General features: G+C 42.1%; 1 protein-coding gene across 1 annotated transcript in view; it reads left to right on the top strand.

The window, feature by feature from the left end:
* The window catches only part of LOC109301509 (prolyl endopeptidase FAP-like), a 65497-nt gene extending 53775 nt beyond the window's left edge, over nt 1-11722 (top strand). The window contains exons 21-26 of the mRNA XM_019522710.1: nt 566-620; nt 4277-4376; nt 8388-8446; nt 9221-9293; nt 9571-9644; nt 11380-11722. Of these exons, the coding sequence (XP_019378255.1) occupies nt 566-620; nt 4277-4376; nt 8388-8446; nt 9221-9293; nt 9571-9644; nt 11380-11481 (463 nt within the window). The 3' untranslated portion in view covers nt 11482-11722. The remainder of the gene's footprint in view (nt 1-565; nt 621-4276; nt 4377-8387; nt 8447-9220; nt 9294-9570; nt 9645-11379) is intronic.
* Nucleotides 11723-17875: the final 6153 nt, after the last annotated feature.

Genomic DNA, 17875 nt, shown 5'->3' with positions numbered 1-17875 from the left:
GGAAACAGGTAAAATTACAACAGCAGGAGATCCAGGTTTAGGCATATGTGCATCTTGTTAATTCCTTTCGTATATTTGTGACTATCATGTCACACTGTATCATTTATATCACATGGTGATTTTAAATTGGAGACCACATGGAGACAATCTGAGATTAAGATGGACATCAGTGTTTATTGAGCTTGTCTTGTTTGGTTACCACTCCACTTTGTGATCAGTACTTTTCCTGGTCCTTAAGTATTGCAGGGGGTAGAGCTCTGATCTCCTCTGTTTAGACTTGAAAAAAGGGAGCAAGGAGATTGAACTGTGTGGCATTTCTTTCTTTCATGATATCAGCCTGCATGACATTGCGGTCCTTTTGGTCCCTAAAATTTATGAATCTCTTACTTGTTTCCTTGTAGAAGTCAGACACAGTTGGTGTTCTTAGAGGTATATCTGTTTGATAATCTGATGTGTTCAGAAAGAATACAAGAAGTTTGACTTGTGTTTATTAGCAAAATGCTAGATAAATAATCCTGCCTAGCAAAAATAAGGCATTTATAATTGTGCTTTTTCTTTACAACAGGAAATTTATAGAAATGGGTTTTGTTGATGAAAAAAGAATAGCAATATGGGGCTGGGTAAGTCATTGCTGCTGTTTTTGATATTTCTTATTTTTTTCTTAATCATTTTAGTGTTTTCTAAAAGTCTTCCTTTGCCGTCACAGTCTCTTGAAAACTGCTTCTCCATTTTGGGTATCATTGTAAAATGAACTACTTATCTCATTAGAAGCCTAAAATTTGCAGCTATGGTAAGGCAGACTGCTCCCCTGGACTCTGATTTGTATTATAAATCCCACATTTGGGCCAAGTTCTCTGAGGATTTCAAGCTCTTTGTTAGACCTAGGCTGAATTTTGAATAGCTATCAACCAAAATGCAGTTTTTGGTTGAAGCCAATTGACACTCAAATGTTTAGGTTGGCTTCTCTGTTAATTCAGCAGTTCATTTGAACCTGACACTGACATCAAAATTCAAGGGGCAGGAACTTAATTATTACCTGAAATTTAAAAAATGAACAGAACCCATCTGATCTGAAACCACCGACCTTGGCAAGACTCATAACATTCATTCCATTCTTCTTTATTTTGTCTGGTCTTGAAATAGTCCATTAGAATGAACTGTATGGGGGCAGAGGGGAAGCCCTCTTTTTCAAATTAGAATCCGTTCTTTTTCATTGAAATGAGCTGAAAGCTGCACATCCCCAGAGAGATGGGTAAACCAACTAGGATAAGGTAAGAATTAACTTAAACCTTTTGGAGAAGGTCTTATTTCTTTAAGTTTTCCTGTCTCAACTTGGAGACCGGCAACTGGAGTTAGTGAAGTTCACAAGAACCATTATTCACACCATTTTGTTGCCAGTGTAAACGAAGTAGTGTTAGAATTCTTACACACTGTAGTCTTTATTTTTAAATGGTTGAATTTTTCTAATCTGACTCATATTGGAAAAAGAGCTATTTGTGAGTATCTATGTCCGGTCTTCCAGAGCATAATCTGTTCCAAATAGAACAGGAAGAAGCCACTACAATAATTTTTTCTTTCCTCTTCTTGCTAATTTTAGTCATGTGTAGAAAGCAGAGCTTTAAGAGAAAACAATAAATATTGTCCCAACAAAGTAATAGACATCAGTAGCTAGAAGAGTTTATTGGACAAACCGGGATATTAGCCACAGATTAAATAATTCTTTTCGGTATTTTGCTGTTTATAGATGCTCATTTTTTTATTATCTTTCAGAAAGAGTTTCTATTCCAACTCTTTATCCAACTGTCTTTAACCAAGAGAATTGTTCTGGTCTGCAACTGTATGTTTTTCTTTTGATTTTCCTTGCCTCAGTTTTCCTGTAAGCAGCTTGCCCAGAAACACATTGCAGAATAGATTTTAGAAGATTCAGATTAAGTGTAACAATGTCAGGTAGCTGATATGAGAAGACACATGAACAAAGCTATTAAAAATACATATGAAGTTAATGCTAACTAGTATTTTAGTTACCCTGGTGAGCATCAGTAAATAGTTCTGAGACAGATGGAATACATTAGGGTGAAATCAACTGAAACTCCCATTGATAAGTTAATAAAATATGGTTCTGGGAAAGCTGTGATGTTTGACAAGTCAGATACAACATATCCAATCAGTGGGCGTGTTACTAAAATGATGGCACTGTTTCACAGGTTGCTAGTCTTCCTTTTTACAGGGGAAATTGTCATTTTCTGTTTCTTCTCCCCCCCAAAACCCTTCTTGGTCTAATATATTTTCATAGAATTGGAAGATGCGTCCTTCCTTTCTATCCTGATAGAAGCGTTATTGCCAATGAACATTACAGGAAACCCTCGTTATTCACGGGTTCAGCATTCACAGTTTCAAATATTCAGGGGTTGTTTGGTGGGGAGGGTTTTAAGCAGGGATTAAATTTCCCTTAATCCCTTGAAAACAGAGGATGCAAACATTTATCCTCAAATTTCTACACAAGTCCCATGGCTCCTACCTCCATCTCCATGTTGTCTCCCTGCTCCAGAAATATGGACCCCAGTAGAAAACACACATAAGGCTCCCCACAACCAAAAAAATGGAATGTTTCATACTCCTGTCTACCTTTTCTCAGCAACCAGCCCCACCTGCTTGCACAGAGCCATGCTGAGCTCAGGCTTGTTCTTCCCTTGGCCTTATCTCCAGCTATGAACTAATTCTTCCTGCTGGTTCCCAGTCTGAGAGTCAGGCCAGGAACCACCAGCCAGTGGGAGGTAGTAATTATTCCGCCTAGTTTTCTGGCAGCTTCAGCTCAGCTCTTCAGAAGGGAAAAAGGGTTTTAGGAACAGGAGAAGATGTAATTATTGGAGATGACAAGTGTGTGTTCCATTGTGAGGGTGAGTTCAGTGAGCAAAGGCATAGGCAGATTCAGGATTTCCTAAAGAGGGTGCGGCACACCCCATCCCCTGTGGTTGGAGGGGTGAACCCCTGTGCTGGCAGGGGAGCAGGGTAGGGATCAGGCACTTGAAGGGGGACACCCATTTTGCCACCACTGTTTCTATCTCTGACTGACCGGGGTGTAGGTGGAACGCCAGACCTGCTTCTGCCCTGATCCTGCCAGGGCTGCAGTGAGCAGCTGCGGGGGGTGCTGGGCTCAGCTGGCGACCAAGGCAGCAGCACATAGGTTCCTCCCTCAAGTCTGCTTCGTGCCTGGTTGTCTCTTTCTCTCCAGTGTCCCCTGCTGGATGGGAAAAGGCTCAGGAAGGAGGAACCTGCCACCAATGATCCCAGCAGAGCTCGGCACCCCATACAGCTGTTCCTTACAGCCCCAGGCTGGAGTGGGGAAGGAGGGGATCTGGGGCTGCTCCAGCGCCTGCATCAGTCAAGGACAATGGCAGTGGCAGGATAGTTTCCTCCTTCCAGCACTTGTTCCCAGCCAGCAGGGATCACATTGGGGGAGCAGCAGGTCCAGAAAGAGGAAACTGTCCCACTACTGCTGCTGTTCCCAGGCAAACCTAGCACCCTGCACAACTGCAGCCTGCAGCTGGAGTAGGGCAGGAGTGGCTGTGGGGCTCCCTCTGCAGCCAAGTGAGCCAAAGACAGTGGTTTCAGCAGAAGGGGAATGTTACCGCATCACCACATCCCCCTGGATCTGTCCCTAAACAAAGGCATTTGATATTGAGGTTTCATTCTCATTTCTTTGGATTCAGCACTAAGTAAAGCTTACTTTTTGGACCTTTAGTGTCCGCAGTCTGGAACCATTCTGTAGTCTCTTTTCTGTTGCTTTAGAAAGGCAGTTAATTGAAACACCATGTTGTAGACATGGGACCAGACCATAGCCTGAAAAAAAGACTCCTTTGCTCCAAGCTGGAGGGAAGTAACAAACTGTGAAGACCTTCAATGAAAGCTTTACCTTCCCCTGAAGCAGTACTGTGGCCTGCAAGGAAGCGAACATCTACAGCCTTTTGGTGTATAGCCACTTGGATGTGGCTAATTTGATATAGCAATTTTTAAGAGACTCTAAGTAGTCCAGTAAAAGAGAGGAAACCTGGGGCTGGCCCAAACCAGAGTCTTGGATGCAGCAATAAAGTAGGCAGCAAAAAGAAGCAAAATATTTCTTTTACTAGACTCAATTGGTACACCTCTTATTGCTTCCCTCCTTCCCTGTGCTGTCAAAGCAAATAATTATTTTGGATGTAATGTTTTATTACTTGCATTCACAGAACAAAGTGAGACTTCACCACAGAATATTAACCTCCCTGTGATTTCTCTCTAGTCATATGGTGGATATGTAACTTCACTGGCACTTGGATCTGGCAGTGGAGTATTTAAATGTGGAATAGCAGTGGCTCCTGTCTCCAGCTGGGAATATTACGGTATGGAAACATTTAATAAGCACTGTCTTGGAAAACAAGACATACTATTTAATAACTTTCTACATGAAGTCATGGCAAGAGTTTGCCAATTTAAAGAAATTGCCATCACCTGGAAATAAAAACTCTGCAAGGCTCCATTTCATCTTCTCCCTGCTGCAGATAGCTGCAACAAGCTGATTTAAATAAATATTGTGAGTTGGCAGAAAGCTTGTTAGTTAATCTCACTTGTGCATCTGTAAAGCCCTCTTGGCCAACTATATACATTCAGTGAGTGCTGCATGGGGGCTTCCTGCAAACTCTTATTGTTAAAACTCTGCTACTAAATTGAAAGGGCAACTGAGGTGATTTCCTTGCCTTTGATAGAGTCATCCTTCAACGGTTATTGCTAAATTATCCCTGATAGGACTCACTTATCCTTACAGCCCATAAAGCTATTTCTGAAAAGTGGTTGAAAAGAGATGTACTCAGTCACATCTGGAATGAGAAATGTTTTATGCCGTTTTCCTAGGGGAGCCTCCACAGAGGATTCTCAGTTACTTCCTTATTTCCTTAGGTAACAGCTGAACTTCATGTTGTGTTATATGTACCGTCTGCAGTTTGGGCACTCATTTATATTAAGGAAATTTTACACCTCAGTGACAGTGTCAAGGGATCTCACTAAAGGTGAAAATGTCATGTAAATATATTCATTTTACAACCCCTTCACACTGCAAGCATGGTGTAAAAGAGCTTCTTTGTAAATGAGAATCTGGTTCTCTGTTTTTTCAGGAGCAAAGAATAAATACTTCCAGGAAATTAATATAATGTGCATTTGTCTGCATAAAAATTCTGGCTGGGAGAAGACATTTTGGTTAAATGGAAAGTTTCACCTTCCATCTTCTAGTACATGCATCTCTTGTATGTGTTATGTTTTGCAAGTTAAACGGGAATACTTTTGTAAAAGTATATTGGGATTCTGTCAATGTTTTTCAGATTTTATTTTCTTGTGAGAAATTATTCCCAGAACTCAGGCAGAAAGATATTTTTAAATTATTTATGCAAAAGAACAGTTGTGAGCATTTATAATCCTCAAACAGCTTCAAGGGATTGGAGTCTTAGATGGAGATATCACTTCTTCTATAGTTCTTTTGCCTCCATACCAGAAGAAGGTAAATGAGCCAGAGATATAAAACAAGACCTAAAAGGCCTTGGTCCACATAGGGGAGACTGACTCCTAAGCAAACACTGCATAAATTAGTCACAAGGCCTCACATAGAGACAATGCTAGGAGTAAAAGTGAGAGAGGAATGGCAGAGGCAAGACTGCACCATGCAGCACTTTCAACCAGACACTACTAACAACCCATACAACAAAAATGGGAGGCAGTGATAAATTAGAAAGGCCCCCAGTGCTGTCAAAGTCATATCAAAAGCCTTTTCTGAATGCTCAGCATAGAATCATAGCCATAAACTTTTTTTCAAAGATCTCTCTCTCCATTTCCCGGAAATTGTTAACAACATCTCTGAAGCACAATTGATCAGCTGGAAATGGAAATTATACTCAGGCAGACTCCTTGGTTAAAGTAGTTTTCTACTTCCCCTTGTCCCTTTGATGATAACAAGCTAATTCCCCCACTCGAGCACTTTAACCTCGGTGGACTTGCAGTGGTATAACAGATGGAAGAATTTTGCTGTAAATCAGAAGGATGCCAATCATTAAGAAAAAAGATTTTAAGTATAATCCCAATATTATTATGTTTGACACTAGATGACAACACAGTTTATAGTCACTCTATGTTTCAATTAAAAAAGAAAATACTTGACTAGATGACATTTAGAAACTTCATACTTGAGTAGTTTTTATAATTTGAGAGTTGACTTAAAAGAGCTGAAATGAAAATGGAGAAAAGATCTGTATTTGCCAGTTTAGGATATGTGTTCCTCTGTCCTCAGTGGTAAAGCAGTGCAATGGCAGCATAAAGTATTGTTAATAAAACTACCATGATGATTAAAAAGGATGCATTCATTTGACTTTGATGTTTGTTTTCCTTCACACCAGCATCAGTAAAACCCAGGTCATAAGTCCTGGAAAGTCCAAAGAGCTTTAATTCTGGAGCAGAGTGGAGCTTTAACACTGTAAAACTAATCTACCTTGATGATAAAACTTAAGTGGTACAAAGTGCAAATCCCCACTTGGTATTGTGGGGACATTATAGATTGAAAAAGCAGGATACCCCAGCTTGACCCATTGTTGCTGATTATGCTTTCTTATCCCTTTCTAAGAAAAGCCATTGGAAAGTGGTGCTGCTGCATGGGGTTTCACAGATATCCATGGTTCTTCTTGATGAAGTCAGAAATGTGTCTGGCTCAGGGATGGTTCAGCTGTAGGAGCCCAACTGTTTGTTTTTTATTAGCAAGACACACATTAGAGGAGCATACTTTTTTGCTAGATATTTTGAGAGTGCTTGATTAACTGTCCACAAGCTATATCCTCTAAGATCTGGCTGAAGGGAAAAAAGTGACCTCATAAGGAATTTCTAGCCTTTTTTTTCTAAGAGGGAAATATTGAGTAATTGTGTATTTGCTTTTCCCTCATATCTGGAAACAGCTTTAGCAAATTTTTAGGCAACCTGGTAAAATTAATCCTTACTGCAACTCCTTTTGCATCCTGGTGTATGAAATATGGTCAGAGAACTGAGCATCATATACACAGCTTTATACTTGTCCCATCTCCTGTCCCCCACAGCTGTTGCACAGGAGTGGGGACAGAATGGAATTCAACAGTGCCCTGTCTATACGTCTACTTCATGGTGTTGGTTACAGGAAAACCCCTTGTGGTCTGGCTTGCAGACAGCTTCCCCATAGTTGATAAATTGAACTGTTGATTCCCAGTTTTACACTGCAGGGTAAAGCAGTTTCAGTTGAGGGACTTTGTCTGTGGAAGCAGCTATTCTAGGTGAACTGTCACTTCTTAGCTTTGACGCTGAGGCTAGGGACAGAAATTACACATAAACTGGTTTAGGTGATCAGAACCTGGTTTAAACCTGTAACAGAGCAGTGCACAGATGTTCAGTGTACATAAACCAGTCTGAAAATGGCTGAAACCGGTTTGAGATAAATCTGATTGAATACAGTCTCAGACTTAACTGATTTGGGTCAAACCAGTTCATGCAATGTCTGCCTGAGACCCCTTGGTGGTTTAAGATGTAAACCAGGCACCACCCACATCCTGGCATGCTGTCTGGGCTGGGCAGGGCTCTCTGCTCCACAGCAAAGCTGCTCCCCCTTGCTCCCTGGCCAGAGCTCTGGCAGAGACTTGCAGACACAGAGCACCTGCCTGGCTTCTCCTTGCTAAACAGGATTTATTCCCCACTTCTCTTTGCCTTACAGTTTTTTGGAGCTAATCAACAGGTAGCTTAATTTCCTTCCTTAAAAAAGCTGTTTAAGAAGAGTTCCATTAGTTAATGGAGAGAGGCTTTGTTTTCTTAATGGGTTGATAAGCATTGAGTGAGGGGTGATACACATCCCCTGCTGGACAGTTTGCAGGGGTGTGGATAATCAGAGTGCCCTGTGGCTGGCCATGCCCCCCTCAGCTCAGCCCCGTGGAAGGAAGGGAGGGCTGCTCTAGCGCCCCCTGGCTTCTAGCCTGAGCCACTGCAGACATGTGCCTGCATTTCTAGGATGTCTGTCTGGTTACAAAACAGGTTTAGCCTAGCCAGATTAGACTAACCTGCAAAGACTGAATCAATTCAGGCTCAGGTTTTTTGAATGTCTGTCCCTAGTCTGATTCAAGAAATAGCATTCCACATGTATTAGCTGCCCATTATACTCAGGTGTATTTAGGACGAGGTAAACTTGCAGCATTTATTCATTTTCATAAGTGATTATGTTTCTGCCATCCTGTATTGTGAGGCTAATGGGAGAGAGGGCAGAGATCTAATTTAAAAGAAATAATAATTTATTTTGCACAGCTGAAGTCATTGAAATGTGCAGAATTTAAAATATCATATATATTGTATTCTATTTTTTACAGCATCTATCTACACAGAGAGATTTATGGGGCTTCCATCAGATAATCTTGAACACTACAAAGTAAGAATTATTTTCTTGTGTTCATTCTTCTTAAACTTGAACCACATTGGCACAAAAGAGGGGGTAGGGTAAATCAGCTACCTGGGATGGTAAAAGATTATTTTGGAATTGACCTACCTATAGTCACTCTTTTGTTCTATATTTAATAGTCCTAAATATTCTGTACTAAATGGTCCATATTTTCCCAATAGGGCAAAGGGTGTCAGTTCTGATAATTCCACCAAACCAAACCAGGGAAAACTTACCAGAGAGATGCTGAAAGATTAATGTTAATGTTTATTTTCTTAGCATGGTATGCAAGCTGCTTCATGCAAACTGAATCTGTGGTAATAATGACTTGAACATCTTGGAAAGGCATATTACCTCTTCTGTCCTCCATTCCCCTTGATCACCATACCTCGGTCAGCTCTGACACCCTATTCAGCCTGATGAAAACCCCACAGAAATCAGTGATTTCAGTGAGCTTCGGATCAGGCCTTTAATACTCAGCCCAAATAGCAGAAACTCTTCATCCCAATCTGCTCTCATAGAACACTTTGGGGTAGGTGAGTGGCATGGCCTCAGTGTGAGACAAAGTAGGGGCATAAGATTTATGTGAACCGACATTTGGAAGAGGACACTGAGTATGTCTACTTTACAATCCCAGACTGTAAAAAGTCACTACAGTTTATATGATGATTTGATTAGTGTTATACTAGACAATGAAGCCTTTTACCTGTAACACTAAGTGCTCTAAATTGCAACTGCTGAATTGCTCATTTTTTTTATTAACAGAATTCAACTGTGATGGTGAGAGCAAAGAATTTCCAAAATGTGGAATATCTCCTCATCCATGGAACAGCAGATGGTGAGGTTCACAAAGGCAGTACAAATACTGAGCCAGAAACACTTTGTTTGAGAAACATTAAGTATCATTCTGTGCCTTTAATCAGGGTCAGTACTTAGAGGGTTGGTACATTTCCATCCAGTATATTAAGAAATGCTTACTCATTGTTAGTAATGTCGGCCATATCACTCAACAACTGATGAACTCAACTTAATGTACTAGGACTTTTTATTTTCTGATACTTACTAGGTTTTAACAGCCACTCTCTTCCTTGTTTGTTTTTTCCCCTTTTTTCCAGATAATGTGCATTTTCAGAATTCAGCACAGATTGCTAAAGCTCTGGTTGACGCACAGGTGGATTTCCAGGCAATGGTAGATAACATCAAACTATTTTCCTTTTTCCTATTTTCTTATTTATCTACTTGATAATTCTATTAAGCAGTTTATCTAACATTTGGTGACATTTTTAACAACTCAGTTTAACCCAGTGAGTTCCAAACACTGATGTAGGTATCATTTTTCAGTTCTTACAGAAAACTAGCTGCCAAACATGTTGGGTTCTATTTTGTCCTTCCAGCTGCTTCTACACATGGTCAGTCTCTTATTTGCAAAGAGTAGTTTGGAGCCCTGGAAAAATAGAATGAGAAACCAGCTTATATGCCTCTTCCTGGGTCTGTCACTATATAATAAAAGAGGAGCTGCTTTCAGAAGCTAGAGCTGCCACCACAGGGGCTGATCATGTCAATCACAGGCAAGGGAAGAATGACCAGGGAAAAAAGAATGAAACATCTAAGTACTATGTCTGCAGTAGAAACAAATAGGTTATTTGGGTATTCTGAGTAGGGTAGCAGGGGCAGAGAGAGGAGTAGAATAGATGCAAAGTTGAAAAGAATGAATGAAGAACATGATGCAGAAAGAACAAAACAATAGGTACATTTACAGGAGACATTTACTATGGAGTTATCTAACTAGCTCTGCAGTAAATGTCTCGGCATCTACACACACAGTGCTATTAGGGTGGAGTAAGCTAATTAACTCTGCTGCAGGTTAGCACTTGTAAATACAAGTACAATCTTACTGTGGAGTTTTTTAGTCTTTGACAGCACATGCACACTCAATGACTGGGTAGGCTGGAGTACTAGGGTGCTTCAGAATGGGGGCTGCCTTGCAGCTAGCCCTGCACTGGAGTACCCTCATGCCTCAGCCAGGCCACCTACAGCATGTTGAACCAGGTTGGAGCAACCCCAGGTTGGCCGGCTGACCCCGAGGCCCTCTGGCAGCTGGGGCTGCTCTGATCTGGCTCAATGTGCTGCTGTCCCAGATATATGTTCAAATGTGGCACCCGGGAGCAATAAACCCTCATGCAATATGCATCGGAGTTTATTGCTGCACTGTAATAGCATGTGTAGATGCACCCACTGAATCTGTGCCAGGCTCTACTGCTGCTATACCCTTCGTCCTTGGCCTAATACCCACTTTATTTGCTCAATGACAAGTGATTGAACCTGGTCCCTGTCCTTTTCTGTTCTGTTTCTTCCCCATTTTCTGAGTCCATGAGGTCTCAAACACATGAGACTACAGGAACTCCTGCAGAGCTGTGGTTTGTTGGGTTACAAAAGAATATGGATCCCTGAGTAGGCTCTAAATATTCTGAATTCCTCATGTGCACATCAGAATTATGCTGGTTCTCTTGCAACTATACAAGAGAGAAAAGGATCTGGCTTTAAAAAATGCATATTTTTTACATAAAAGACATAAGTCTGTCTTGTCAGTGACCCAGTTGCTAAGATCATGCAGCACATGTCAAAGTCACTTCCCTGGGGACATCTGGAAGTCTGGAGTTTTTTGCCTGACTTGATGCAACTAACTTGGCAGTTATGGGGCATTGACTCTGACTTAAAGATGATTTAGAAACTTTGTTCAGTCAGATGAATAAAATGGAAATGCCTCAAAAATATATAACAAAATGGGAAAAGATTTAGCAAAATCTATCTATTTGCTTTTGTGAAGCGTCTAATATCTTCTATAGGGTAATAAAGACCTGCTGTGAGATTGCTTAGTTATAATAGGACTGAGCAATCAAGTAATTTTTGTTATTCTTTTTCAGTGGTACACTGATCAGAACCATGCAATACCAGGCCTTTCAAGGAAACATCTCTATACCCACATGACCCACTTCCTCAAACAGTGTTTCTCTCTTCTGGAGTAACCTGAGTGTTCAGCATAAGGGATCCTGAATATTGCTGGGAGCAGAGGGTGCCTTGAAAGAATGCAATTGTAACTCTGGCAAGATTAAATCTATTGTAAAGGTGGATTAATAATTAAGGATTAAGATTTTATTTTTGCCTTTACATCCATAATTACTACTGTATATTAGCAGAAAAGCTAATACATGTTTTGGCACAATTAACACCTGTTTGCTAGAAAAAATAAAATCAAAATTTAAAATACGATGTACTTTTATTCTCATGTTGCCTACAAATCAAGTTCCAGATTCTGGTTTATGATGAAGAGAAAGGAGCTCATTTAGGGAAAAAACTTGTAAAGCCAGATGAATGTGGTTGCTCAGTGATGTGGACAAGGACAAGAAAGCAGTGTGATTAATTAATGTCCCAGAAGCACAGATCTGGGGCAGAACCTATCAAGGTGCGATCCTCACAAGGTTTGGAGTTACAGCTTGGACAATCAGCCTGAAGCTTGTATGTGTGTCCAAATTAAACTGTTGTTACTTTGGAAATAAGTTTAAGAATGATTTGTGAAAGAGAGGGTTTCTCCTGAATGTCTAAGTGCTTTCTACCATGGACCAAGTTAGTATCATTGAGCTCCTAGCTTTGGTCTGGACTAAAATGTAAACATTCAGACATGCATGAAAAAATTATTTTAGTTTTCTAATTTTTGAAACTCAAGTATAGGTTCAGTATAGGTGACTCTGTTTGTATTTGTAATTCTTTTATTACAACCATATTTGCCTCCCTTATTCAGAAGTTATTAGCCACAACAGCCTCCTTCAAATCCCAAATCAGAACATCAACGCTTTAAATTAAAACTCAAGTGCCATTCACCTACAAACTGAAAGTTAGTGTAAAAATATTTAGATGTTTATTGCTTTTTTCAGATACTCTTAAATCATTTAAAATATTTTTAGTAAATCAAGGCCCTGTGAGACAGCACCATGATTCACCACTGCATGACTCTGCCTTTGCACCAGAATAACTTCATTGAACTCAATACTTCTAAAGCAGCAGTACAGGGGTGGGCCTAAAAGTTTTATAGGCTCTGCTTTTAAGGCCTGATTTACTGTCCATGACTGGGGGATAGCAACTTGCATGGAACCCTCATGAGCACAGACTAGATTTCATAGAAATTAGGGCTGGAAGGGACTTCGGAAGATCATTGAGTCCAGCCCCCCGCCTGAAGGGCAGGAAGTTAGCTGGGGTCATAGGATCCCAGCAAGATAAGCATCCAATTTTCTCTTGAAGGTGTACAATGTAGGTACTTGAACCACCTCTGATGGAAGGCTATTCCAGACCTTGGGGGCTTGGACAGTAAAGAAATTCCTCCTTATGTCCAGCCTGAAATGGTCTTGTAGTAGTTTATAACCATTCGACCTCGTCTTCCCTTGGAGTGTGGCATTTCAAGATTTCAGAGTTGGATATTCAGAAAGCAACTGAATAAAAGTGAGGAAAGTTATGAAAAATGAAATCTTTAAGCCAAAGGAAAATGAACTGGGCATGCTCAGATTGACAATAAGGAAGCAAGAAGGGTGATGTAAGTATCTAAATGTAGGCAAAGTGGGGTGTCTACGGGGGATGCTTTATTGTGCAGTAGACTTATATACTGTACAGTAACGTGTCACCATCTACATGTGTGCACATTTACTGTACAGTAAATTAGTCTACTGGGCAGTTAGTTACTACCCATAAATACAGGCAGTAAACCAACTGCACAGTAGATACTGCACAGTAGCACATGTGTAGATGCTGGCTGGGAGCAAATTTGTTGCTGGTCAGCTCCTACACTAGGGGGTCACAGCAGATGAGGAACTCCCCCAGTTCTAGCACTACTCAGCCCCCAGCTTCCCCCAGAAGCTGGAAGCCAAACAGTGCCAAAACAGGGTAGCTCTCTGTCCCCAACCCTCCACCCCACATCCCAATGCTGCTCAGCTCCTGGCTCCCCACAAGAGCTGGAAACTGAGCAGTACTGGGAATGGGGAGCTCCCTGCTTCTCTGCACAGCCTAGAGGTGGCCAGAAACTGTCCCATTCTGGGCCAGGTCCCAGCCAGCTCGGCTTCACAAAAAGATCTCCCCGCAGCTTGGAGCTGGCCAGGAACTGCCCCATTCTGAGGCAGGTTCCAGCCAGCTCTAGCTGCACGTGGAGAGTTCTCACCATGCAGCCTAGGGCTGGCTGGGAACTGCCTGGGAACTGCTTCAGAATAGTTCCCAGCCAGCCCTGGGTTGTGCAAGGGAAACCCCGCTGTGCACAGGGCTTGTCCCCAATGTGCACAGAGTGGGAGAGATCTGCAATATCAGCCGCCTCCTGACCCCCCTGCACATCAGGATCCCTCCTGATGTGTATACGGCCAGAAGATATTTGCTGCTACAGCCAGCAGAGCTCTCCTGCCCCCATGTGCATGGGGACTGCCCCATGTTCCCTGCCAGCCCCTGGGCTACCACCCAGGAGGAGCTTGGAGCTCCCCCTGGCTACTGCTCCAGAGGGCAGAGCAGGGTATAAGGAGCCCTGTACCAGGCTGCTCCCATTGGGAGCAAATCTGCTCCCAGGAGGGAGCATATGTAGATGTGATCTGGGTAAGTTTACTTCACAGTAAGTAATTAAATTAATGGCATGTGTAGACACACCTGGGATGTTGTAAGCTGACAGAGATCTATTAATCATGCAAATCAGTGAATTTTGAATTACTGGAGAAAATTCTTAAAATAAAAGACTGGGTTTTTTTCTGTACAATGCCTACTGCAGTGGGCTTCTTGCCCATGTTTGGGGTGCCCAGGCACTACCACAATATAAATAAATAGCAGCGATAATTAAAGACAGTATCAAAAAAGAGATGCCAAGAGTGGTTGTGAATCACTACTACTGGAGATATTCTACCATAGACTAGGCATTCATCCATAAGAAGTGAAATCAGTCCTTTTGTAACATGGGAAAATAGACAAGAGGTGCATTGACATGAGACACTTACTGCAGAGTTACTCTAATAACTCTGCAGTAAAGCAGTAAATCACAGTCTACAAGAGTGTTGTTATTAGGCCAGAATAAACTAATTAATTGTGCTGTAGGATAGTACTGCCCAACACAAGTACTATTCTACAACAGAGTTATTTACTCCACTGCAGTGCACATGTAGACAGTGACCAGGGCTGGCTGGGCATGAGGGTGCTACGGTGTCGGGCTGCCTGCTGGTGAGCCCTGTAGCCCCCTCATGCCCCAGCCAGCCCCTTCACAGCATATTGAGCCAGGGTAGAGCAGCCCTGAACTGGCAGGCTGACCCCATGGGCTCCCTGCCCGCTAGGGCTGCACCACCTCAGCCTAACGTGCTACGGTCCTGGGTGCACATGTAAATACTGCACCTGGGAGCAATAAATTCCAGTGCAAACTGTGCAGGAGTTTGTGTCCAATTAATATCACATTTAGACAAGTCTGCTATGATTTACTATGAGGCCAATATAAAGTAGAAAATGTTATCTCAGACTTCTTAGGAGCTCAATTATTTACTGTACTGCACCAGACCAGTGCTCCATCTTGCGCAGTACCTTCTCTTGGATAGTAGCCAGCACCAAAGGCTTCAGAAAAAGGTGTGAGATACCCAGAAATAGGCTATTACAGAAAAAACTTCTTACTAATCTCCTTAGATAGAGGTTGATTTCAATTTCTTCGGCTAGGGACAGACATTCAAGAAGCCTGAATTGATTTGTAATCAGACAGATATTCTCTGAGGAAATTCACGCATGTGCCTGCAGTGACTCAGGCCAGAAGCCGGAGGGCACTAGAGCAGCCTTTCCTTCCAGAGTGCTGAGCTGGCGGGGGTCGTGGTCAGGACCTGGCAGGACCTCTGATTAGGGAGGTCTGCCTGCACCATCCCAGGCTTTTCCCCACTGTCTGCTCAAGGGGCGGGAGTGTTACCAGACCCCAGACCCCTGCTAGGACTGTGGGGCAAAGAGGGGTGTGCAGTGCATGCATCTGTTGATGATACAGAGCTTTTCAATCTCCCTCCCTTCTTCTTTATGCTGTCTGCAGCAAACTGACAGACAAGTAACACTAGCAAGGAACTGATAACAGTGTTTATCAACCGATCAGCAAAACAATAGCTTCTCTCCATTAGTTCAAACTCTTCTTAAACAGCTTAGCAACTGACCCATTGAGTAGTTCCAAAAAGCCCTAAGCAGTCATTGTTCTGACTGCCTGTCCCAGTGAAATTGGAGACATGCACACACAGACACCTCTCAGCATTAAGTTGCATACCACATGCCTAGGGTCTGTGGGGCTGGGGTCTGTGCTGTGGGAGATGGAAGGGAGGGTGGGATGGGGGTGTTCCTGCTTGAGTAGTGACATGGGAGTGGGGGGATAGGGCAGGGAGAAGCCAGGCAGACCCTGCTGTACCTGCAGTCTCTGCCGGAGCTCCAGCAAGGGAGCGGAGGGAAGGGGCCAGCTCTTCTGGGGGATGCTGGTGGTGTCTGGTTTATCTTAAACCAGCAAGGGATCTGGGACAGACATTGCATAAACTGGTTTGACCCAAATCAGTTAAGTCTGATACTGCATTCAACCAGGTTTATCTCAAACTGGTTTCAGCCATTTTCAAACTGGTTTATGTGCACTGAACACCTGTTATGTTACAGGTTTAAACTAGCTTCTGATCACTTAAAGCAGTTAATGTGTAATGTCTGTCCCTAGCCTTTGTGGGAAATCAAATGGCCAAATAATACTACAAGGTTAATCCAAAGGAATTCAAAGGTAGAAGTAACGTTCTATGTACAGCTTCCCTTGTTTTTCTTTAATGGCAATAGCAAATCTGATTTTTGCGCACACAAAAATATTCTTCAGACACATCTTTATGTAAATGTAGTTATCAAGCTGTTTGTAATGGTTAAATTGTACTTTGATGGGAAGTCTTCAGAAAATATTCAATTAGTTAAGAGTTTTTGGAAACACTGCCAATTAAGTGATGTTAATGAGTTTTTTGTTGGTAATGTAATTAAAATTCAGCTGTTCTAATTGTTAAATGAAAAAATTACAGCTCTGAGAAAGTTAACATTAAAATAAGCAAATATAACATAAAATGGGGCTAATTAAATGGTGAGTATATGGCCTTCTCTGCAACAACAGTGTTCTCAATAACACAAAGATTTTACAAATGAGCAATAAGATTCACTTGAAATTATTAACACTAATTCTTCACTCTGTTAAACTGGTACAACAATGCAGAAATTAATGGAGTGCAGAATCAGGCTCCTTGGGCAAGATTTTGAAAGGTATTTAGGCACCTAGATGTAAATAGGACAGTGTAATTTCCAAAAACTCATTAGTGTATAGGCTGCTAAGTTTCTTCAAAATCATATAGTATTAGATTCTTGTGGAAAATCCCACTAGATTCAGAAAGCAACTTATTCCTATTGATTTCAATGGCAGTTAGGAAATTATGCACTTTGGGCTTGAATCTGCATCCTTAAATACCCCCAAAACCTTTAAAAATCTGGCCTCTTGCATCAAAACAGATATTGTGACTATTTCCAGTTAAATAAAGCTGACCTAGTGAGGCACTCTCAACCTGTATAGGGTTTAAAGACAGAAGCACTTGGTCTTATGGCCCTGTCTAGAGCACTTTAAGGAATACAGGCATATGAGTAGAGGTGTTTTATTGCCAAGTTATCTGGGCAATATTTTTAATCTTCTATAGTCCTTGTTTATCTTCTGGGGAAATGGAGCACCCCTTGCTAGCTGTTAACTTTGCCCTATGGGAAGAAATATGGGGAATAGACACTTGGAAAAGAAATGCTTTTCTTATATGCTCTATCCACTATTCATATGTTAAATAAAATAGTCACATATTGTGCCATAGTAGGGAAAAGAACTTCAGCTCATACAAGTGCTAGAAATACTCTGAAACATGCATGGGAAGACTCAGGATTTCCCAAAGTGGGGAGCAGGAGCAGCAACTCACACCATGGGTGGTAGCACCACCTGCTTCTAACATCCTTTGCACCACCTAGCATGGGCAGATTGCTCCATAGGATGCTCCAGGGACTTCTTTAAAGTCCCTCAAGTAGGTGAAAATTCCCCTCCTTTCCCGCTCATGCTCAGAGATATATGCCCTACCCTCCCTTTCCTCTCCATCCCCTGCCTGTCGCTGCTGTTTCTCTGCTGTCCTGGGAGCATAGGGAAGCTCCAAAGCAAACTGGGCTGTGCAGAGCCTGGTCTCAGCTGGGGACAACAGCAGCAGTGTGGCAAGAAAGTAGTTCCCCCTTCCTTCCCATTCCCCACCTCTCCTTTCCACCCCCACCCTCCCCCAGCAAGTGTGAGGAAAGGGAACTTACCCACCTATCCCTGATGCTGCTGTTCCTGTCCCAAGCTGAGCCCAGCCCCTGGCTTCT

Source organism: Gavialis gangeticus, unplaced genomic scaffold, assembly GCF_001723915.1.
Source record: "Gavialis gangeticus isolate Ggan-Ray unplaced genomic scaffold, GavGan_comp1, whole genome shotgun sequence".
Lineage (NCBI taxonomy): Eukaryota > Metazoa > Chordata > Crocodylia > Gavialidae > Gavialis > Gavialis gangeticus.
Note: the sequence above shows the minus strand (reverse complement) of the source record. Positions and strands in the feature narration are given on the sequence as shown.